Below are 25,101 nucleotides of genomic sequence, written 5' to 3'. Positions count from 1 at the left end.
ACATAGAAGTCCCACAGGTCCCACATCCAGATCCCCTTATTGCTATCATATATTAGCACACTTGTCACAGTTAATGATTCAATATTAAAATATGATTATTAACCAAAGTCTATAATTTATTCAGATTTTCTCCATTTCCCCAATGTCCTTTATATTCTTTTCCAGGACTGCAAATTGCATTTAGCTGTGCTGTTTCTTTGGTTTCTCTTAGCTTGATGGTTTTTTAGACTTTTGTGTATTTGATGATATGGATAGGTTTGGGGACTTTTAGAATGCTCTTAAACTTGGATTTGCCTGATGTTTTCCTCATGATTAGACTGGGTTTTGGGGAGGAAGACGAGAGAGATAAGGTGATATTCTCATCAGATCAGGTGAAGGAGACATATACTATCACTATGACTTCTCAAAATTGAGCTTCTGATGTGAGGTAGAGTTGTCACATTTCTTCACTACAAAGTTACCTTCTCCTTTTTCATCCCCTGGGCTTTGGAAGAAAGTTGCCACACACAACTCATGGTTAATTCATGGTTAATTCATGTTCATTTCTTCAAAGGAGAGTATCTACATAAATTATTCAGAATTCTTTTGCATGGAAAATTTGCCTCTTCTCCCCCATTTGTTTATCCAATCATTCATTTATATCAACATAGCCTTGTAGATATTTATTTTATACCTTGAGTTATAATCCAAAACCACTTTATTTGTTTTGTTGCTCAAATTGTTCCAGCTTTCGTCTTTGGGAACTTTTTCAGTTGGCTCCTGTATCCCTTTGATATATTCCCATCATTAATGTGTGTGGGCATATTTTCTGAATTTCTGGCACTAAAAGATTTTCCAAGCTTATCTTGTGTATTTCCTGGCCCAGTCTTGGAATCAGCTATTTCTCCAAGGAACCCTGGTTCCTTTTATTTAAGAATGCTGTTACAAATGAAGCTCTGGGTGCCAGGATTGCTGGTTGCTACTGGATCTCATTTTTTCTAGGCCTATTAACTGATGTATCAAGGAGATATATGTCTATACTACCTCATACACATGTCTATAAATAGTTCTGTATGCCATCTATATCTCCATTAAGCTAAACAGGAATTCCTATTGTTGTCTCAACTCTAATACATGACCACATGAGTCACTATGGAAAAAATTAAAAATATAAGATACCAAAGCCAATAAATCAAGATGAATAGTGGATTTGCATATCTTTTTAAAAAAAGATTTATTTATTTTTTCATACAGAACTGGGGTACAGGCCAGAGATGAGGAGGGTGAGAGGGGTCAGGAGGGATCTGCCACGCCATGTGGATCTCTTCAGGGGCAGGCGGGGGTCGAACTCATGTGGAAGTGGCTTAAGCTTCTTAGTGTAGTGCTTTAACCTGCTGAGCCACAGCCAGGGCCGGATTTGCATATCTTTTAAAGGCAAATGTGTTAACATCTTTGGATGTTTTTCTTGGTTTAATATTGAAATCAATGTAAAAATTATGAAAAAGTCATTAATGCAAATTTTACTTTATCATCATTCACAATGAGAATTTGTGTTTATTTTAGTAAAGATTTGCTTTTGTTACAAATGTGCGAATCTTAATTCTATCAACATCTGATCTAACAGAGTTTGAAAGTTCTTATGTTGGGTGACTAAAATTCTCTTCAACTCTCAGAGTCTGATTGGAAGTCTTAATAGAAAAAGAACACTGTAAGAACACAATGATAATTATGCAAACTGTGTTTTTTATGTTGATATGATCTGCCTCAGTCCTTTATTCCCTTTGTCTTTTTTGTTTCCTTGCATTTTTGGCGGCTGCAGGCTCCAGTTCCGACACCATCTTCCAAGATGATCCGGACTCCCAGAATGCCGTTGGTGCTGCTGCTTCTCCTGCCGATCCTCAGTTCTACAAGAGCTCAGGTTAACCCAGGTAACACAGCCACTGCTCAGCCACACAGCTAGAACAGCTGACTGCTGTTTTTCAGTATTCATCCTGAAAAAAGCCTCCCCCAAGGGGACCCAGAGGACCTTTTTTTTTTTCTATTTTTTTGCCTCCATGATGAAACATAGTCTTAGCAGGAACAGCAGCCAATATACTCTGTCTGTGTAACATACTGGACATTATAAAAGAGTATCTTAGATGCAATAGATATAGTAAATGAGGAAATTTTAAAAAGTAGGATGTGTGAAAAACAACTATGTTCCTTGTTTTCCAGGAAGCAGGAGAGTACTTTCAGATGCCATAGAGAACTTTCACAGTTTCCAGCAAATGTGTGGCAGTTTCAGGCATTTTTTTTTAACTTAAAAAAAATAATAATATAATAGCTTATTTTTACATCATTTTGTGCACTTTTTCATCTCATTTGTAATCCCCATGGGCTTCCCATCACCAAATCACCCATGTGCCATCACTATAATCCAGTGCACTTCCTTCTCTCCACTGTTTTTGATCCCATTCCCCACTTCACCCATAAGATGTCTCTGGTATATAGCTGTTCATTATTATTATTATTTTCTCACCTGGTCTGTTATATTCCTGCTATGAGTGAAACCATCCAGTATTTTTCCTTTTCTTTCTGGCTTATTTCCAGGTACATCCATGTTGCTGCAAAAGACATGCGTTCATTTATTTGGTTGCTGAGCAATATTCCATTGTGTATATGTACCACATCTTTTTAATCCAGTCATCTACTTTTGGGAATTTGGGCTGTTTCTATGTCCTTCCAATTGTAAATAAAGCAGCAATAAACATGGGGGGGTGCAGGTATCTTTTTGAATCAATGTTTTTGTGTCTTTTGGGTCGATACCTAGGAGTGAGATTGCTGGGTCATATGGAAGCTCCATATTTAGCAGTTTCAGGAACCTTCAAACAGTTTTCCATAATGGTTGTACTCATTTGCATTCCCATCAAGCATGTTTTTTTACTTGGCTGTCACGTTATGCTTTTGGGACCTTGGTCTTGTGGGATCTCAGGCAGGCTCTCTTTCCTCTATGCTGTGGTTAGGATTTACAAGGAATTTTTCAGTAGCCCTCCCCTCCATTTTTGTTAATACATGTATTTCTTAACTTTAAGTTGATGTGTACAGTTGCATCCTTTGTCCAATACACAGTAATGCTGTAAAGCGACCTGTGCAGAAAGCAGCAAGGCTTGACCGGACTGTCGTTCTGTTCTCCTCTGGGACAGTGCACGTATCTGTGTGTCACCTGCCTACTGGCTCATATAGGGTAAATTCAGCTCTGATGAACAGGGCAAACTGGACTGTGCTCTCCTCCAACAGACTGGTGTGCATATCTTTTCATGAAGATTGCATAGGGCCAAGAACAGAAGCAGAAATGTGCAACATCTTCCAAGCCAATGTTTGGGTCATGTTCACTGAGATTTCATGGCCAAAGCAAGTCACATGTCTCAGACCAGAGTCAGTATGAGAACACATGAGAATAATTTATTTTTTCATTTCGCAGCAATATAAATATAGGAGTATATGTCATATAAGTGCTTATGATTTTTTACAAACTGAGCATGTCCATCTTAGTGGTATCTAGGTTGGGAAACAGAACTTTACCAGCACTTCAGAAGCTTCCCCATGTTTCTTCCTGGTCACTTCTCTAACCCTTTACCTACAGGGTAACCAGTATCTTGAGTTCTAGCAACACAGATTAGTTTTGCCTGTTTTTGTCCCTTATAAAAATGTCTGGCTCCTTTCATTTAAAAGCCTTTTGTTTATGATATTCATCCATATTGTTGCATGCAGTTGGCAACTGTGTTCTTATTGTATAATGTTACTTTGTTTGAATAGCTTATTTATCCAGTCTACTGTGGATGGAAATTAGGATAATTTAATTTGGGTCCATTATGAATGAAACTCTTGTAATCATCCTTGTGTAAGTCTTTAGTGTAGATCTCTTGTATAGGTCTTTTCTTGCTTATAAGGAAGTGAAAGAAGTGAAATTGCTGGCTTTTGTTATTACCTATAATATGCTTTTCTACATATTGTCTAAGAGTTTTGCAAAGTGACTTTACAATTTTTCAACCCATGGCAATGTTGAAGAGCTCCGTGAGCTACCTGGTCAATTTGGATTCCTGAGGGCATTTTCATTTTTTCCTCTTAACATAGCATGAAGATACATGCAGCATTTGTAAAAATGATTATCCCCTCCTCCTTGGAAAAGTTCTGTTTCCATGGCTTGTTCTTTATGTCCCAAAGAAAAATGTGATCAAGCTACATTAAAACCAGAAATCTAGGGGTTCAGTAAATTCAGTGTCTGATTACTTTCTTATAAAAAGCTCAGGAGAATGTTTATTGCTGCTTTATTTACAATAGGAAAGACATGGAATCACCCAAATGCCCAAAAGTAGATGACTGGATTAAAAAGATGTGGTGCATATACACGATGGAATATTGCTCAGCAATCAAAAAGATAAACACATGCCTTTTGCAACAACATGGATGGAGCTGGAAGGAATCATGTTTAATGAAATAAGCCAGAAAGAAAAAGAAAAATGCCAGATGATTTCACTCATAGCAGGAGTATAAATGATGGGGGGTGGGGAGAGTAATAATGAGCAACTATATACCAGAGACATTTTATGGGGGTGAAGTAGGGGATGGGATCAAAACCAGGGAATTGGAGGGAAGTGCACTGGACTATGTTGATGGCATACAGTGAACTGGTGATGAGAAGCTCATGGGGATTACAGTTGAGATAGAAAAGGCACAAAATGATGTAAAAATAAACTATTATATTAGTTAAAAAAAAAACAAAAACAAAACCTCAGCCTTTGGGTGCATTTCAAGTCTGTATTTGAACACCACTCTTTCATTTTCTGCTCCCATGACATTAAAGTCCAGTGTTATTCTTTTTGCTTTTGGTCTCCCAAGAAGAGCTGCTGTGAGTCCAGGCTGCTAGCGTGTTTTGGTAGTGTGTACACTCATGGAAATGGTTGTGGCATGAGGACTAAACCAAAAGCTCCAGACATCTGGTCTGTGTTGGAGAACACTACTTAGCTCTGGCACAGCAAACTGGCTGTTTGAAGACAACAGTTAGGTTCAAAACCTTTCTCCCCATTCCCGGGCTCAACTATTTCTGTTGGCCTTTTCTTCAGAAAAAAAGAAATACAGTCTTGACTTGCATATATCTTTATAGGAACATGAAATATTTAAGGCGTGTTGAAGGATTAATCCTTCTAGCTGCCATTTATCTTTCTATTTTGCCGAGCTAAAATGGAGACAACGATAGGAAGTTGTCATCATTGAGTTTAATCTCAGTCAGCTTGGGAATCATGGGCTGATGACTGAGCATAAAAGCTTGTTATAAGGATAATTTTTCAAAAGTCTTTATTAGTATCTACTGAGATACTGTAAGTAACAGAATATATCCCTGGCCAGTTAAATTTTCCTCACAAGGTTGGTTGGTCACTTGGTATTAAAAAAAAAATAAAATGTACTTAAGAGAACTACATTAGAAAAAAAATCTTATAGACAGCCAATTGCTAATATATATATATAATATATATAATATATATGTGTGTGGATATATATATAATATATATGTGTTTGTAAATATATATATATATACACACACATATATATATATATAAGATTTATATATGCATACAGAACTGGGGTACAGGCTAGAGGTGCTGGGGCAGTGAGAGGATTCACCAGAGACAGGGTGGGGAGCAGAACAGGCAAACTGACAAAGTACACTGCTGAGGGGAGCAGCAGGCAAGACAGGAAAGGTCTGCTGCCCCATGTAGATCATATCCGAGGCCAGGGATCGAACTCATACTGAAGCAACTGCAGCCAGCTTGCAGTGCTGCATCCTAACCCATTGTGCCTCCAGGGAAAGCCTAGTTAAAATATATTTAATAGATGATGATATTAAAAATTTGGGTGACAAAACCAAACTGGACTAAGCATAAAATCTAAACAAACTCATTATCTTAATCTTATTTTGAAGATTTTATCCTTCTGCTGGTCAAAGACTTCTTTTATTAGCTTGACTTACTGATGATAGAAATGCTGAATATGCAAATATGTCCATCCAGAGAGATTATCAAAACCAACAGAGAGCATAATGTTGATACTTGAGAATTTCTCTACTATTTGAGTACATGAATCTCCTGCTCTGTGTCACCCCATGGAGGTGGCAGAGTAACACTACTGTAATATACATAGTAGCTCAAGATTTGAAGACACTGGGACTGCAGACTCACTGCTCTAGAGCACTGGAACTCAGACAGTGGTAATAGAACAACTAGAGGGCAGATGGTATTCACGGCATTTCCAGTGCTGGCAGTTGGAGGTGGTATTGTTACTGTGGCTGTAGGGTAGACACGCAGGTCGACGTGGAAATACTGGCATGCAGGGTGTGTACACAGCTCTGAGCCACCCTCTAGCTGCAGGGGAGCACCAGGTTCAGGGCTCTGGTGACCATCCAGTCATTGAGGAAGTCACTGGAAAATGTGAGGCAGTTCCTGTGTCCGAATCAAGGCTCAGGATTGTCATTCAATTTGTAGCATCCACATCAAACAAGCATAGAAATCAACAAGTGATTGGGCTGTTAGAAAATTCCAATGACTGATCTGCTCATTGGAAAATAATATCTAATTCACTTAGAAAGTTATTTTAAGGAATAACCCTGGTGAAAATGCTGGGTTAGTCTTCAGTTGGCTGCATACCATTGAACAAGTCCTGATACTTCTTTTAGTACTTCCTTAGTCCTTTCACCTACTGAAAAATGAAGCTGAATCAGATCATCTGTGACACTCTTTCTGTCACCAGTGAACGATGACATTTTTCATGTAGGAGTTTCACTGCTCATATTGGAACCATTAATCATCTTTGTGCTTAGAAGCAATATCCCTGAGCTTAAAGGCTTGTAAGAAAGGCTTTTGGTGCCCAACTCCCTGCCACCTTCTAGGCTCAGAGATCTGAAGTCTCTCCTTTTCAGGAAAATACAACTTTTGAGGCTAAGGACATGGGAGATAGTTGATATACATACAAAATACTTGTGTGTGTGTGTGTGTGTGTTAAATTGAAACCTTAAAATACCCACTAGTGAAGACTGGGTTCAGAGACCCTGGTCCTGTCTATCCTGCAAGACATTCATATAACTAAGAGCCACCAGATCTAGGGCATCTTTTGCTATAGGGGTGGGATCAACAAGCATTTCAGTCAGAAGAAATAGCCCCTGCATGGCTAGGACGGGGGGAGTGTGGATGCCTATGGGACTACCTGGTGAAGGGTAAGTCAGGGACCCAAAGGTACCTGGGGTCTTGGGTCAAGTTTACTGTCTTTCCCAAAATGGGCTGGGGCTAGTGGAGCTGACTATACCTTCATGGAAAAGGAGCCCTTAGATTGCGCAAGGAGGTACAGGAACATCCAAGGCTCTGTAGTTGTTTGATCAGCTGCCCGAGTCAACTTCTTGAAAGATAAAATCTCTGTGTGAATGGCCAGAGGGGGCCCGGTATGTTATGGGTCTTCTGATTAATATATGATTGACCTAGGAGTCAAAAAACTCACCCAGCCAACTTGATAAGTATATGTGAAAGACACATATGGATGGTCCTGACTTGTCCTGTGACAATTGCTTGTACCCAGCAACCCACACACTCAGGACAGCGTGCCTAAGGCACAGAGCCAGGGCAGGGCAGTGAGGGAGCTTCCCATTTCCATCTGCACTTTCCCCTCCTAAGAATAAGGCAACTTGCTAGCAGTTTGGAATCTTCCTTTAGAAGAAAGGCACCAATCCTATATTCCAGAGAAATCTTAATGTCTAATCTTAACATGGCCTAGACTGTGTTGAAATAGACCTTAGAGATATATCAATCCTTCTTCCTCATTTTGTAGATGAAGGGCCTGGAAACCAAAGAGGTCAGGGATTTGTCCCTAGTCACAATCTAGCTGAGGGTAAAGTAGGCAACCCCAACTCCAGTATCTCAGTTCCAGCTTTGTCCCACCGCCCACCTGAGCCCCAGGGAGCAATGTGAATGCATGACCTTCCTGTAATGATCAGACATTGCCATGCAGCCTCATGGCTTTTTTTTTTTTTTGTAACTTCCAGAGCTCATATATGAAGCTGAGAGGTCACTGAGGCCTAAGCATAGAGTAAGAGTGAACAGTGTTTTATGAGCTCACACCAGAGCTTGACATTGTCAGCAGGCTCAGCAAGCAAGGCTTGAGCCAGAGCCCTTTGGGACCAATTCATCCTGGCAAATGCACTAGAACAGTGAGGTACTCTGGGGCCCTTCTGCACAGCAGCTCCTGCTCCCCACACCTTTGTCTCTCCCCACAGCTGAGACATGTGTCTTGACCTACACACATTTCCAAATTGGACAGCTATTTTTGTTTTTCTATGTTCTCACTTTTTATGGCCCCAGAAATGTGCTTGAGGCTTCATGTGGTCCTCTCTGTTAATGAAAATGTGGTGTTGTTTCAGATCTTTGAAGGCAGGCCTGAGATGCTAATGTTCTGTGTGTGTGTGTGTGTGTGTGTGTGTGTACTTTCTATGGTCCTATGGAGCAGAACCCTGGAAGAAGAGTAAAAAGCCAGGAAGAGACCACCCTGACTGAACTTGCCTACAGTGAGCATTGCTACCTGGATGCCCAGGTTGGCTCCTTCTTGTTTGTGTGTTTGTTTGCTGAGTCTAAGGGTGGCATTTCATAACCTTCCTGTAAGGAAAAGGAACTTTCTCTGGAACAACAGAAACTCTTCTGCCCCTCAAGTAGCCTTGGTTGTATGATGAGGAAAAAGAGAACGCAAAATTCAGCAAGAGTACTAATTACTATCCACAATGACTTAGTAGATTCCTGGTCCATTTGATGAAGTATCAACAGATTTAATCTCACAAGTTATCCAGTTTCATAGAGGAGAAATAGAGGCACTGAAGCATCAGTAACTTGCTAAAGGTTGCAGACCTTGGCTCCCTGGCAGAGCTGAGGTCATCCCACCATTGACACGTTGGCTCCACCATTCCTAGTGTGTGAGACACACAGAGGTTCCTGTGCTAATGGGCCAGGTCTGCATCCCCCTGCCCTGGTGCCTGAGGTGCTGACAGTGGCAGAGTGAGCTACAGAGGAAGTATTTGCCAGGTAGGTTGAAAGAAGAAAGGTGGCCATGTGAGTTTAGGATAAGGCAATGGGCTTAAGTAGAAACACAAAACGTTGGATAAAATTGTCACTGAGAGGTCATGAGGACAAAGGGGAGGTTAGGCTGGCACCATAGCCAAGAAACATAACTTTGGGACAAGTGCTTTGCCTTTACCCAGTGTAAAGGGACAAACTGCCATGCATGCCCTTTTCCCCAGGAACCATGCAGGTTCCTTTTGTAATCCTTTTCCCACAAATCAGAGAACCACGATGTCTTGCAGTGTAGACTGAATCTGAGTTCTTTCCTTAAAATTCCGATAGTGAGAAACTTACATATTTGGATAAACTTAAGAAACTTAAAATTAAGTATAAATTATCCTTTATTTAGAGCAACCTTGCCTATAGACAGAAACTCACCTGGCTCACTTCCTTCTAAAGCTAGTAGGGTGGTCTTCCCCTTAAAAATGTGTTCGGATATTCAGTTTTCTTGAGCACATTGTCCCACACATAGAGCAGTTGTTTCTGCCTCTCCTTGGGAGAGTAGAACATCTTTACACTGAATGGCTTGTAGAAACATTCTTATGCTTTTCATGTATTTTCCCCTGGTGGTTCCTGTTGACTCCCAAAAAACTCAGTGCAGTTTCTTAGAGTGTTTCTTCTTAGATTTTTATTTCTCGCCTCTTCATAAGCCCTGACTTGGCAAATGTGCCTAGCAAGGAAATGACTGCCTGTATGGGACTCCCAAGTCTTCTTCTTAAGCCCTGGGATATTGACCCCTGGTGACACACGCCAGGGCAAAACTCATCATCCGTCTCTTGCTTCTTGCTTTTGCTCTCAATTGGCAACTGGTTAAAAGTGTGTTGCAGAAATGATGCCATTCTCAGGCTCTTTGCTCCTCTATTCCCTCAGCAACCATCAGATGCCTTCAAACAAGTGATTTACACATTTTGCTTAACTCTTCTAGTTTTTCTGAGGAGGAGCACTGATTCCTGAGAGCTACTTCTTTCTACATGGCAACAGAAACAAAAACTTTTCTTTTATCCTACTGCCTCTGGGATTCATGTTCACTGATTATGTTTTACTTTTTGAATCGACGAGGAGGATGTTCAGCGACAAATGTGAGGTCTATCTGTAGTGACGGGCATAGAACCAAATGTAATTAATATATTTGATAAGATACAGCCTTAGCTTTAGCTTATTTTATGGCTCTGCTTTCCTTTCCCCTTAACTCATAGGTCTGCATACATTCATTCATTCATCTATTTATTCATTCATTATCTTATTCAACTTTGCAAGCCACTTGCAATCTTTCTTAGAATGTATCATAGTAAAAATTATTTAGAAATGGTAATGCCTAATTATTATTACATACTATTCTAAGTTTTCAGCAGATATTAACTCAAACTTCCTTACCACATTCTCATAAACAAGTATTATTACTACCAATAAACAGAGAAGCTAAAGGCACCAGTAACTAGCCCAAGGCCATAAAAACTCTGAATTTCTTATGAAAGTGTGAATGTAATATTTAAAACAAAGCTGCCTCCAGCTTTCCCTATATATCATCCATTGAGCCCTATTCCATTCTGTAAAATGTACTACATTCTCTGTGTACATTAAATCTCTACAATAATCCTGCTTTGGCAGGGTTCTTAGAGACCAGGAAATTGAGGTTTGGAGTGATTTTGAAACTTGTCTTGAGGTCCTATTATTTGAAAGTGGCAGGCTCAAGTTTTAAGTAAAAACCTATTTATGATTCCAAATTATGCCCCTATTTTCTTCTCAACTTCTGGTCTTCATGGCTATCCATCTGTCTCTTTGGTTTACTTCCTTGTTGAAGGAAAGAACACTGTGAAGGTCTCATCTTTGGTAACTGGGAACAGCATATCTCATCTGATTCTCACTTCAGTGCTCTGAACTCCAGCATGGGAACACTCTTCTGGAACATGACAGTAATTGTTTCTGGAAAGCGGTTTGGGCTTCTAGGAAAATTCATTTCTAAAGGGATAATCCTTAAGGGGAATTTCAAGTTGGCAAAAGAGATCTCAGCAGAATAGACTCATTGTACATAGAGAAGCCCAGAGAATCTCCCTGGCACCTGGCAGGACTCCAAGGATTCCACTCTATGGATATTTACCAGCACAGAGAACCATGTAAAGCAGCCTGCTATGTAGAGCTGTGGGAAGCAAAGAGGGACCCATGTCATTTTCTTGAAGTGGACCGCCTTATTCTCCCTAGTTTTGGAGCAACTAGGTCACTTTAGCCTGCGGTTGAAGAAAGAGGAACCACTGACTCCTGACTCGGGAGATCTGAATTTCGGTCCTGGTTACTTTAGTTTGCTGTGCATCCTTGAGTAAATCAATTTGCCTTTCTGGGCTCTGAAGCTAGAAAGGAGCCACTGAAGGAGCTGATTTTCTGAAGTCCCTTCCTGGTTCTCATGTTTTATCATGTAAAATGTTCCTTTAGACCCTTGTATATCTTGGGTCTTCTGGTTGACCCCAAGGATCACCTTCCTGGTCAGTCTTGTCTTCCCTGTGCCCAGAGAGACCAGGATGCCAGTTCCCCATGCTCTGGGCCTCACATGTGCCATGTGTGCGTCTTCCTGGAAGCTGCATATAGAACACTCATTGACGGGTGAACCTGTGGTCTGGAGCTAGCAGAGATGGTAAACACTGCGGAACAAGCAGCCCTTTCAGTCTCTCAACCTTGGCAACATCATATGAAAATAATTCTTGGGAAGCTGGGAACTGGTGGCAGCTGCTTCTCCTCAACCTGCCTGCCAGGCCCCACCAGAGCTTGGGATAGATCAAGGTCCCTCCTGGTATACAGCAGTAGGCGCTGGTAGTTTTCCACTCCGGGAAACTGGAAAAGTGAGTTGGCTTCTCTGTCTCAGGAGATTGGTGGGTAGCAGAAGCTTCAGGAAACCACCAAGACATCAACAGGCAAAGTCTCTTGCTTCTTCTGGTCTCCCATGCCCTTTCAGGCTTCTTTGCATAACGTGGCTTTTAGATTGGTAGGATTGGAGTGATAAAAGAGGTAAGTTTGAGGTAGGTCAGGGGCCTGACATTTAGGACTTGTTCCTACCTGGTACTTCTGAGTGTTCCCCCTATTGGCTGGGGTCCCTTCTACAGAAGGAGCTTACCTGCTGTACACATATTCAGTAGGAAACTGCACTGGCTCTGTGAGGAAGTGCCACATGCATTGCGTGGGCCATGGCTTATAAAGACCCACAGCGAAGTAAAAGGCCATCCAAGACCAGCTTGTCTGTTTTTCTGTGTTCTTTCAATGAGGTGGAGGAGTGCTGGGAAGACTGATTCACCACAAAACTTTGCCCAGTGACTGCTTTGCTGGTTTTTCTCTCTTAATTACCATTTTTATGTTCTTTACTTCTGACTTCTAGCCCTCCAGCCCCACTCTCAGAAGTTGGTTTACCATCCTTGGGCTCCAGAGTCTGATTCTGGCATTGAGCTGGGGATCTCACCATCGAGAAGCATTGGGAAAGATTCCTGACTTTTTCCTGTCTTCTGTGCCTCTCCAGCCCTAGAGATGGTAGAGAGTGAGAACAAGCTAGGACAGACCTCCACCTTCACTGGGGGTGGAGCTGTTTGCTGACATGCAGATAAGCAGGCTGTTTGTTCAGCCAACATAGGCTGAGCTGCTACTGTGGCCAGGCCCTTTGGGAGTTCCCAGAGCGAGAAATTTATCCACCATGTATCTGCCCTTAAGAATTAAACATGGTGATTTTTACTGTTTATCCATCCTTTCATACATCCACCCATCTCTCCACCATCTACTTTTTTATTTGCCAAATGTGTTGGGCCATGTGTTGGTTGGCAGGTGGTAAGGGGGCTTAGAAGAATTGGACATGATTAGAATTCTCAAGATTGTTCACAATTTCAATAGGGAACAATGTCAATAACTCACGTGAAATAGAAGATCTCTGGTGAAAATTATTACCTAAAAGAGCCTGTTCTTCCTCACTATCACTTTTATCTTCAGGGTTTCCATGACTCTCTCACACTACCTGTCATAGTAATTTCAGTAATAGCTATTGTCATGTAGACAACCTGATTGCCCATTTAATAACTAGAAATAGTCTTTTGTCTCTCTTCCTTACTGGAAAGTGCGCTCTACAAGATTAAGCTTTTATTGATCTCATTCACTGTGGTATCTTCTATATAAGAGCTGACATATAACAGGAACTTATTTCCAAAATAAATGTCTGATCATTTTTAGGTAGACCGATTTGTTAGTAAATCTAAGATGTACATATGGGCTGTAATAAAGTATGAACTTTATAGGACTTACAGGAATATTTTCCATACCTGTAGCCTTGTCAACTCTCTTTGGTGGAGCATCCATCACGTCACTCATCACATCTTTTTTTGAACCTAGTGGTAATAAGCAACAGAAAATTCTTCTTTTAATACTTAATCAACAGATTTCTTATTTATCACTTGATTAATTTCAGACACCTTACTAGAAACTGGGGAGAAAATAGAGATAAATATGGACAGGGCCCCTTGCCCTCATGACACTTAGGAGTTAGTGGGGAGATCAAATTAAACAAATATTTATAATGGTTTATATTACTATATTTATATAAACTATATATAGGCTATATGTTCTCTCTATAACTATGTTATAATATAATATTATATTATAATAGTCTCCAAAGAAAAACCTGTACATAGAGATTCCTCGGAGGAGCTTCTTAAGGGAGGGATGTGTAGAGCTGGAGGGATGAGCAGGCTTTAGCAGGTAAAGGAGGGAAGAACATTCCAAGTAAAGTGGTTATCAGCTTCAGGGAGACTTGAATCTGGAATGAACTCCAGCTGCAATAGACCCATGTGCTGGGGCCAAGAGGGCAAAGATCTAGGGACAGTCTGAGATGAGGTTTCTGGGAGGTGGGCTGAGACCTGATTTTACGAGTTGCATGGGTCATATTACTCTCAGAAGTTTGGAAAGCTATGAGAAGGTTTAAAAAGCTTATTTGGTAGAAGTACATTGTAGTAGTGAGTGTCTGAGATGGTGGAGGGTGGACCAGCCCTGGGTGGGACAGGTAAAGAGGGAGAGAAACAGTTAGACTCAAGAAATTTGCAGGAGAAAAATGAAAGGATTTGCTGATTGACTGGCCCATCCTAAAACCAATTTACTGCTCACTCTTTGATTGCCTCCTAATGGGAATAACATTTCACTTGTCATTCCTGAATTCTCTTCCCCAAAAGAATTGACCCAGAGATCTGGAGCCTCCCTTTTTACCCCAGGGAGAGCTACTTCCTGGTTGCAATAGGGGTGTCATTGTGTGGGCTGTTCCACAGTTGGCCTAATTCTTTGTGAGATGGATGGGCTGGAATGGCTGAGCCAAGGTGGGGCACTGGTAAGAAGCAGAACCTTCTCTCATCCCCTAGCCTCTAGACTTCTCAGACTTGAGTCCCAGAATTGAGTGCATCGAAGTTGCCTGAAGCACTGGCTACAACAGAGGTTGGATCTAGCCATCCAGGTCAGTATTTCTAACAGACTCCCAGGTGATCATCTGCTGCTGCATGGGAGGATGCTACATGGGAGGATCCTGGCTCCAAAGCCCTGGCAGATCAGGAGAAGCACAGAGCCCATGAGAAGGCAACTGGCATGACTTGACCCTAGATTTTATGTCGGGGATGAGGGGTCTCACCCCTTTCTCTTAATCTTTCTCAAGAATTCCTTATTTCATGGATATAATTGAACTGAATGTTTTCTAAAGGCAGTAGCAGTGACTGCTCTGTTTAAATCTCTTGCTTGCTGCTCCCAGGATGAACAGAGCCTTGGAGGGAAGTTATTTGCAACAATATTCTGACTCATCCTTTCTGACCCTCCTTCCCCTCCCTGGTTTACTTTAGCTGTTCCGAGAAGCATGCATGGCCCGGAGACCAGAGCTCTGTGATAGCCAGGAAAGAAAGCCCAGGGGGTTGGGAATGTGCATTTCTTGGGCTGTTCACCAGGGACCCAGAGAGTCATCGTATGCCCAGGCAGGAGGGGACCTGGGAGCAGGGGTTGCCGTGCCGTTGTGCAGCAGAAACACCTGGGAAATTAAAATTAGGCAACTCCTGGGTTTAGTTTCAGATATACCAAAAGAAGGAAAAGAAGTTCTCTCAGAGTTGTGCTCCCAGTATGTATTCTGGAGCCTTCCCAGTGATCCTAAAGCTACTGGTCTGTGGACTGACTTTTGGGAACCTTTGCTTTATGCTTGTTAGGTTCAGCTCCTTTGCTTCTACGTGAGGAACCCAAGACCCCAAAGAGGTCTCAGGTCCATGACGTGTAAGTGTAGAGCCAGGAGTGGCTTTGAAATCCTCTGATTTTTAGAGGTTGTGTCATTTAATGAGGTCACAGTCTTTAGTCAAATTCTAAGCTGAGCTAGTACTCATGCAGTGAATGGCTTTGGTAGTAATTTAAACTCTTAGCTGTAAAATGGTGATTAGTAGGAAAACTCCAGTAATGAAGACAATGTGCTTATCAGAGGGTCTCGCACTTGATAAGTGCCCTAAGTGGATACTGCTAGTACTAGATGTTGTTGAAACTGCTACCTCTCCATGGTCATTGTTTTATGTACCTATAAGGGGGGAAAATAAACCCCAAACATACCGGGAGGGAAACTGTGACTATTTGCTTGAAAGATGCATTCAGATTTCAGAGGTGCCGACACGTAGGACACTTTTTACTCCTCTTTCCTCAGACCTATGAGATAGTTAATAAATTAAATGTTCACAGAGCCAAAGCTAATTTCAAAAGAAGCAACACCCTTAGTGTGCTGGAGAAGTAGTGAGGAGGCCAGTGTGGCTGATCTGATGGAGGAAGAGAAAGGAGAGGACTGGCCAAGACAGCTGGGGGGAAACTCACTTAGGGTCCTCAAAACCAAGTAAGGATTTGAGTAAGGTGATAAGTTCCTGGAGGTCTTTGAACAGAAGCATATTGTGATCCGATCTACATTTTAGTAGATACACATGACTAGACAGACAGGGGATGTCAGTCAGGAGGTCATTGCTCTTCTGCTGGACATTGAGGACACGGAGTTGGTCTAGATGGTAGAGGGACATTGAGAAGAAATAGACGAGAATGTTTTTAGAACATTCTCACAGGATCTTCTGTCAGCTGAAGTCTGGATATGGAATATGAAAGAGTCAAGAGTGGCCCCAAAAGTTTTGGCTGGAATAATTGGAAAAATGGACTGGATGAAATGGAAAAGACAGAGAACTGAGATTTGTAGGGCTATTTAATTTTTGTTCAACTTTATTTTTACTCCAATCTAGCTCTATCTCTAAGGTTTAGTTTTGATTTTTTTCAACATATATTTTGGACCAGTTACTCATTCCTCCGATGTGCATCATAAAAAGACAAAATAAAAGCTAGAGTGAGAAATAAGTAAGAAAAGGATACAGTTCTTTTTTTTTTTTTTTTTAAATCCCAAAACGTTGTCATCTGTAAAGGAGAGAGGGCTCTATCGCCACAAATAATTGTATTGCATTGCACTATACATCTGATGCTATGAGAAAGACAGCAAAAAAATGTCAGAACTCAGAGGGAAAGGAAACACAAGGGGTTGGTGTTATTGTTCTTCAAAATTCCTTGCCTTCCTTGCCTGCAAGTTCCTCACCCTGCGAGGTAAGCGCTGGAGCACTATTTTGTGCTGCAGGAAGCTTGACTCCTTTGCTGCACCTCTGAATGCCCTTCCTCAGTGCACCCCCATAGCACGTATCTTTTCCCTGGAGCCCCCACTCTCTGGGGGTCTCCTGGCTCGGTGACTTCCTTCCTCAGGCCCCTATTCAAAGTCACTTTATCTGGGAGTCACCCTGAGGTTTACAGAAAAGAGCACCAATTCCTTCCCTGTACCATCATCCCTCGGGTGTTTATTTGCTTATTGTCATTGCCCCACACTAGAACCAAGCTCTCTGACAAAAGGCACTTGTTCCCTCTGTACCCCTGCTATGCTTAAGACATGTTTGAGTGATAGAATGAATAAAAATAGGAAAGACTAAAATTCTAAGGTCTGGTGTATTGAGACAAACTGAACTAGGACACAGAAGAGTGGGGTCAAGCCCTTGCCACCTGCCAGCCACATTCCTCAGGACGTGTCTCCTTGTTACTTTGAAAGCCACAGTCCAAGCTCCAGTGCCATCACTACACCACTTCAGGTCATTGTAAGGGTGAAAATGAGGTAAACAAAGAGCTGTCACATTGCAGATGGTGAAGAAATTTACTTTAGGGATCAAGATGGCTGTTGTGGGTGCTCTGACATGGCCAAGGGAACCAGGAATGCCTGCGTTGGCCTACCCTGAGGGAAACGTACCTACGGTGACAGTGACAGAGCGAGAGCAAAAGTCTGCTTCCTTAGTAGCTGGCTTTGTGTCTTAAATACCACCGCAAGGGCTCTGTGGACCGCCTGGCACACACAGCACATGGGGTATAGGCTCCCAGAAGCCTCTTCCTGCCTAGGATGTCATGGCCCTTAGGACTAACATGCTTGGCACACCCAGACACGTAGGTGTGAAGGAGGGGACCTTGACTCAGGCTCTGGGCTCCCTGCATAAAGAGATGGAGCAGGGCGTGGGCCAAATCCTGTGTGTGATTTTGAAATGTCTCTTACCTCACCCGCTGGTAATTTTGGCTTCACTACTATCCTGTAATTCATCTAAAATGATAAGCATTTCCTCTTCCTTTCTCTTCTCAGTTTCTCATTCCAAAACGTTGAGAATTTGAGATTTTGTGTGACTATGCACTTTATTTTGGGTAGCTGCCTAGGAGGGTCACAGGCACGTGTGTGTGTACCTGGGAGTCCACCTTTGCACTGGTTCTTGTTTCACTGAGACAGTTGTCTAGGTTGTCTAGCTCTAACCTATTGTCACACTACCATGATTATGATAGTTTTATATGAAGTCTTAAAATCTGATATCTGATTTTAAAATCTGAAAACCCTCTCTGATTTTCTTTTTCACTGTATTGTAGCTTGGACTCTCATGGTATAAGCTAGGGCTCGTCTTTGCTTTTCAGGGATTGCTATCTTTGTTGTATTTTAATATATGTTATATTAAAATCTAGTTTTTGATCTACTCTATCCATTTTTTGTTGCTTTACCCAGGAGAGTAAATTGCTCCCTGTTACTCTCTCTTAGTTGTAAGTGCAAGTTTATATCCAGAGTTAATATTTTTTTCTGGAGGCCAAACATTGTGATGATGAGGCCAGAGCTGTGTGGCCAGTCCCTTCATAGGAAGGTTTGTTGGCTTTGTTCCCCAGTGTCCTGCAAGAGAATGCTGGCGATTGTGGGGATGACTTTGCACTGGTGGGAAATATTTCCAAGTGCATGTCTACCAAAGAGGGAATGGGGATGGGCCCCAGGTATCCCCAGATAAAAGGATAATCAGCACACCACATTATGTTGCATTATTTCATCAGAGTTGGACTAAGGTAGGTGTGACTGAGAGCATTGAAAGATTGGATGCTAGTGAATTTGGGGGACGGGGGCAGGAAGAAAGGATGGAGAGGTCATGGTCATCAGGCTGGGCTTATAGGTGCCATTCTCCAGATTTAAGTCATGTCCCTTCCTGTCTGGTAATCAGTGACATTCTTCCTGAGGGCAATTGGAAGTGAAGACGAAGACATGTTTTCTCCTTTCTCTTGCTTCAGCTGTGTGCCGCTACCCACTGGGCATGTCGGGAGGCCACATTCCAGATGAGGACATCACGGCTTCCAGTCAGTGGTCAGACTCTACAGCCGCCAAATATGGAAGGTGAGGACAGACGTCCAAGAAGCCTGAACTCTGGCGTGGACAGGTTTCCTGTACATAATATCCTGTTTTACGGGGCTTGGCAAGAAATGGGTTGCTTTGAGGGAGCTGAAGGAATGCATCTTGCCAGTCCTTGTAGGAAGGGTGTCAGGTGGGCCTGTCATGTATATGTGTTTCAAGAGAGGGCATTTGGGCTTCGCAGTATGTGCTGGTGTGTCAACCCCATCCCACCCAGTAGATGACCCCAATGATGTACAGGAATTTGTATCACCTTCTCACTGTGAACTATATTGTAACTATGGGTGTAGCTATGGGAAGGGGCATGTTATATAGGACTCGGGAAGCTAGGAGACCCAGTCTCCTTTCTGAAGGTGTCTATGAAATGTTTTCCACAGTGTGAAGCATCATAACCTCAGACATACATGGAGGCCTCCAACAAGTTATCTCTAAGGGTTGTCTCACAGGTTCCCTCCTCATCTATAAATTGAGTCATCTTCTGGGTCCTCTGTAGTATTATATTTCTTTGTCATGACTGCTTGTATACATTGTGGAATCTAATTCCTTTGATTTAAAGGATTGATTTCCGTTAAAATAGAATCACCCACAGAAAAGCAACCCTAGTAAACCTTCTTCATAACAAGAATGATAGCTGTGAGGTTGGCAGGGAGCAGCAACGAGTATGTGACACCTTTGAGAAAAAAAACATTCCAGGGAAGAGAGAAAGTGGTAAAAGTTCCCAAAATAAACCTTATACTGATCATACAGTTTTGTTCATTGGTAGCTCAGCCTGGAGCATAACATGAAACCAGATTATTATTTACAACTGCCCTGAATTCTCTTCTCTCTTATCCCACCTTGGAGCTTCATGTCTTTGTGCTGGGAGTCATTGTCCATGCTGCTGGTTATAATTCCACTGTACTGTGGAAACCACTGGAGACCTTATGATCCAGCAGCTTTTGTCCCACCTATAACTTGGTACCCAAGCAAGAAATGGTGAGCCGGGTCAGATGGGACTGAAAGTAAGGAGGAGCATGGCAGATGACACCATGGAGGCATAGAGGCTAGAAAGAGTCTCATGTCCCTCAAGTTCTCACAGTCAGGATGCTGCATGTTATCTGAAGGTTCTAGATCCTCTGTGGTAACTGTCTTTGTGGGTTTTATTATGTCCCAGAGGGATAAAACTGATCATGAGCAGGTGCTATGGTGAGAGTCGGCTAGTGTGGAGACCCCAGAGTCAGTGTGGACTGGGCTCCGGACAGGGAAGCTGCCTGCTGTGGAATGGGAAGCAACTCTGGTTTCATCATTCCTATCTGTCTCCCCAACCCTCATCTCTCAAGATTGGACTCAGAAGAAGGGGATGGAGCATGGTGCCCTGAGATACCAGTGGAGCCTGATGACCTCAAGGAGTTTCTGCAGATTGACCTGCGCACCCTGCACTTCATCACTCTGGTGGGGACTCAGGGGCGCCATGCAGGGGGCCATGGCATTGAGTTTGCCCCTATGTACAAGATCAATTACAGTCGGGATGGCACCCGCTGGATCTCTTGGCGGAATCGTCATGGGAAACAGGTAGGAAGAAGGGACACCCAGGAGCAAACTTTGACTTAGGCCAGAAGAGGAGTACACAGGTTATCTGTGTAGGTATGTGTATGCACAGACCCAGCACGTCTTTGCAAACATGTCACCTAGTATGAGCAAGGATGGGGAGGGAGCCACCAGACTGCTGAAGAAGTCAAATGGGTTTCCTTCTGCTCCATAAATTAAAAGAGAGGGCCCATCAAGGGATGATGACATGTCAGCTTGGCTTCAAAGGATTTCCTCACTCTGTTTTCTCTCTTCAGGTGCTAGATGGAAATAGCAACCCCTATGACATTTTCCTAAAAGACTTGGAGCCTCCCATTGTGGCCAGATTTGTCCGCTTCATTCCAGTTACGGACCACTCCATGAATGTGTGCATGAGGGTAGAGCTGTATGGCTGTGTCTGGCTAGGTAGGTTTCTGAAGCAAGCACTCGTGGGCCTTATCAAAAGCCCCAGCCCCTGGAAAGTAAAAATCAGAAAGGACTGGGATTAGTAACCCCTGGTGTGAAGTAATTATCTCTTGATTGGAGTAAAGAGAGACTATTGTCTTCCCACCCAGGGAATGATGCATTCTCAGTTACTTTGCCAACTACTCTGAGCCAGCGCTTTTCAGTAATGTTCCTGTGTGCCCAGACTGCACCCTGGGTATAGACCTGTATGCAAGATTGCACCCTGGAAACCACCAATGGCTCTCTGGGAAAGGAGGTCTGAGCCACAAGCATATCTCTTTCCTGATGGCACGGACACATCTGTGTTTCTCTTGGCAGATGGCTTGGTGTCTTACAGTGCTCCCGCTGGACAGCAGTTTGTACTTCCTGGAGGTTCCATCATTTATCTGAATGATTCTGTCTATGATGGAGCTGTTGGGTACAGGTAAATTCTGGGAAACTTTGATCATCAGAATGGAAAAAAAAGGTTACCAGAAGAGAATGATATTTTATCATGAGTTGGGATCAATAAGCAATCAATCAAACAGCCAGTGTTTATTTAGATTCCAGGCTTTGTGAGATAATTTAAATCTATTACTTTTAGTGTAAGGAACTTATAGTCTAGTTCAGGAAGACAACATAATAGCAAGGAAAACATTACACTATACAAAGTAAGGGCCAAATTTTGTAGTATGACTCTACGTAAGGTAGCTATATCTTTTGACCCTTAAAACAGGACATATGGTCTGATACAAATAATGACCCACTTAGAAAGGCAAAGAGCCAGAAGAATTGAAGTTATAAGGATAATACTTTGGATAGGTCAAGAAGTCCAGGAAGAATGAACTCCACAAATAGAAACCACTTCCGAAATTGTGAAAAGGAAACTATTAACACAGTAGATGAAGATTTCTAGAATGAGATGGTAATTGAGAGGCGGTAGGTGGAAGGGGGCAGAGGAAAGGAAGCATTGTTAAGCATTGCTTCTAACAATGATCTGACTATAGCAGAAGCTAGAGTTGGTAACAGCAAAAGAACCAAAGGACAGACCTAATGTGGGTCCATGAGAGCAATGGCAGAGAAGTGTGATCAGATGCAGCAGGAATTTAGCATTGGATACAAGACATGCCAACCTGCATCCTACTTCATGCCACGCCTTGTCATCCTTCTACTTCAATGTAGTGGTTTTTCTCTGCCTTTATTTGGCTTTTGTCTTCAAAGAGTGATACTGGCAGAGGTCAGGCCCCAGTGAAGTCCAGATGGAGGTTGTTAGTGGGTATGAGAGAGATTAGTGAGTTTCACACCACAAAGAAGAATGCAATTAAACCACTTTCATTGGCTCATTTGTGAAGAAATAGCTGCTGCCCCCTCTATAGTACCCCCTAGCCCCATTGTCCAGCCCCTGGATAAAGTCTTGATTCATCCATTGCCTATTTCTAGTCATTTCCTTCCACCTACTTAGGAACACTGTAAGTGTGCTTCCCCATTTGATTCAGCTATCTTGGCATCCTTTCCCTCAGCCACACCCCAACCAGCATAAACTCAAGGCCAAGGGGAAATCAGAGATGGATTGAATTCAGTTTTGTTTAATAAATCCTTGCTAATCTACTGTTATTATGTGCAAGGAATTTGGCAAGCCATGGCAGATATTCAAATACAATGAAGTCATTTATCTACTATTCATAGTTAGGAATGAGGGTCAAAACAGGAAATAAATTACTATGATGCAGGCCAACCATAATGGATTTCTTATGGGTGCCTTGGGATTCAAAGGAAAGAGTAAGTCACAGTAGGAAAGCTTAGTATTAGGAGTGAAACCCTTGGATTCATGTAATAAAAGTGACTTTGGTTATGAGCCTCAAATGACAAGAAATGCATAAGAAAGGCATGTTGTAAAGGTAAAGTACTGAATGCATGTAAGTTATAAGTTTGGAGGGACAGAAAAGCCATCACAGGATAAGTGAAGTCCCAGATGGTCGCTAAAGACAGGAAGGTCTCCCCCAGGCAATGAATCTAAATGTGGCATTTGGGACAGAGGACATAGCATTAGGACAGAGGAATCACACTTAGAAAATTGAGGAGAGTTTCTGGAAAGATCAATAGTTGAGATAAACATGGGCCATGCTTCTGTAGCAAAACAGTAGCTGGGGAGCATAATGACGCACATTATATCATATTTTGGAGACACTTGAATTTCAAGACCAGGGGGAAGAGGAGGTGATGGAGGATCTGTTGATTTTCATCAACAAGAGAGAGATTTTTTTTTTTGTTTAAGTTACAGATTAAGTAAGACCAGAACTATGCTTTGGACAGATAAATCAAGCAGCGTAGAAAGTTAGATTTGGATAGAAAGGGGAGGCTGCTGAGAGTCATTTTTAAATGATAAATTCTGTCAGATGAAAAGAATTGAGGACCAGGCACATAATGGTGGTGGCAGGAATGGTATGAGGACAAGTCACTCATTGATGAAATATTTATAATCTGATTGGATGTAGAATGCACGACAGTAGGGTCAGAAGAAATACAACAGCTGAACTAACGGGAGTGATATTTTTGTCATCCAACAAATGTATTTTGAGAACTTACTGTTCATTAGGTACATTCAATGAATATGAAAGAGAAGTTGGAAAACATAGGCAAGAGGCTGTTGAGAAAGGGGGTGATGATGGACTCAGTTTGGAATGTAAATTTAAGGTATGGACAGGATTTTCAAAGGAAGCAGTAAAGCAGTTAGCTTGAAATAGGGCTTTGGAACCCAAAGGAAAGATCAAAAATAATTTCAGGGCCTTCCACTGATAACTAAGGCAATGGGATGGCTTTTTGTGTTGTGGCTGAGTGAGGCCAAAGCCACCCAATTCAGGGTCTCAGGAAACAGGCCATTGTAGTTGCAAAAGTTACTTTTTATAATTAAAAATTTTTGAAAGTGATTCTAACACTTCTAAAGTATATTAAGTAAAGAGGGAAAGTTTTTTCCTATTCCTTTCCTACTTGATTTAATTTTGATTAAGGAGAAACTGAATAAGCATTCCTTTTCATTAGTGTTGCTTTTCATAAGACTTTTGTGGGGCTTTATTTTTCTGGGGACAATGGGAAATATGTTTATTGCAAGTAAATGTATGTTCTCCTAGCCTTCTGATCTGTAAGAAGGAAAAGATGGCAAATCTTTGGAAGGGAGATCCAGGCTCTGGTCACTATGGATAAAGCCAGTCAAATTTTATAATTTGCCAAACATTTTTCAATAAATATTTAAAAATGTTATCTTTCAGACTGGCATAATCACTTGATTTTTTTTTCTTTTGGTAATTAACAAATTTCACATAAATCACTAGTCTGGATGTAACCTCAGAGGTCACATGAATTATTGCCTGAGGGTAAAAATCCCAGTCTTTTCATTCTGGAGCTTCCTGGTATATCTTCCAGAAAGCTTAGGATACAAAGTTTGAGGAGGAAGAAGTTCCACAGAATGGGTCCTTGATCAATCCCTCCATAAGAATAAGGAAGGAGGTCTCTTCCAACTGCCAAATTAACTGAAATATACACATCCCATTTAGCTGGCAGCTTCTGGCAGTCTGTCATTTAGAACAGAGTCTTAGACCGAGAAGTGGGGGTAGGGGCAGGCTGCTGAGCTAGAAAACAAAACTAAACTCAGTGCCGGAGGCTCTCATGCAATCCATGCATTTCCTCCATGAATCTAGGATTCTGCCAATTTAATTACAATTAAGTATGTATTGGTGTTTAAATTGGCAGAGATTACGCTCTGTTAAATTGGGCTGTTGGAGATGTGGGGTTGGGGAAAGAGTGTTACTGGCTTCCATGAAATAGATTCACTGAATATTCATTATTCACTGAATAATGAAAACATGGAGGTAAAGGAGAGTCAGAGAAATTTCCAACAAGCCCATCATTTACTTAATGGGTGAAACAACTGGGCAGAAGCTCTACCATGAAAGTGTAATTAACTCCAGATTCCTTTCCTCCTCTTCCTTCTCCTCTCCTGTCTGAGCAGCATGACTGAAGGGCTGGGCCAGTTGACAGATGGGGTGTCTGGCCTGGATGATTTCACCCAGACCCATGAGTACCACGTGTGGCCTGGTTATGACTACGTGGGCTGGCGGAACGAGAGTGCCACCAATGGCTACATCGAGATCATGTTTGAATTTGACCGCATCAGGAACTTCACAACCATGAAGGTCAGTGCGGGTGGTTATGTTAAAACTTCTTCAGGGAGGCCATAATCACCATGAAGAGAACAGGTGTGCTAGAGAGAAC

The 25,101-nt window shown here is 42.1% G+C and overlaps 1 protein-coding gene across 2 annotated transcripts in view; it reads left to right on the top strand.

The window, feature by feature from the left end:
- The window catches only part of DDR2 (discoidin domain receptor tyrosine kinase 2), a 125,800-nt gene that overhangs the window by 75,142 nt on the left and 25,557 nt on the right, over positions 1-25,101 (top strand). Inside the window, exons 2-7 of one of the 2 annotated variants that reach the window (XM_012729202.1) lie at positions 1,799-1,907; positions 18,726-18,828; positions 20,163-20,394; positions 20,667-20,814; positions 21,172-21,277; positions 24,839-25,022. In XM_012729202.1, the coding sequence (XP_012584656.1) occupies positions 1,799-1,907; positions 18,726-18,828; positions 20,163-20,394; positions 20,667-20,814; positions 21,172-21,277; positions 24,839-25,022 (882 nt within the window). Of the gene's footprint in view, positions 1-1,798; positions 1,908-14,490; positions 14,572-18,725; positions 18,829-20,162; positions 20,395-20,666; positions 20,815-21,171; positions 21,278-24,838; positions 25,023-25,101 lie in introns of those variants that run through there. The other variant, XM_004688428.2, reaches the window with a different exon arrangement.

Source organism: Condylura cristata, unplaced genomic scaffold (genome assembly GCF_000260355.1).
Source record: "Condylura cristata isolate star-nosed mole 26May11 unplaced genomic scaffold, ConCri1.0 scaffold00024, whole genome shotgun sequence".
Lineage (NCBI taxonomy): Eukaryota > Metazoa > Chordata > Mammalia > Eulipotyphla > Talpidae > Condylura > Condylura cristata.
The sequence above is the reverse complement of the archived record's forward strand: the minus strand, read 5'-3'. Positions and strand labels throughout refer to the sequence as shown.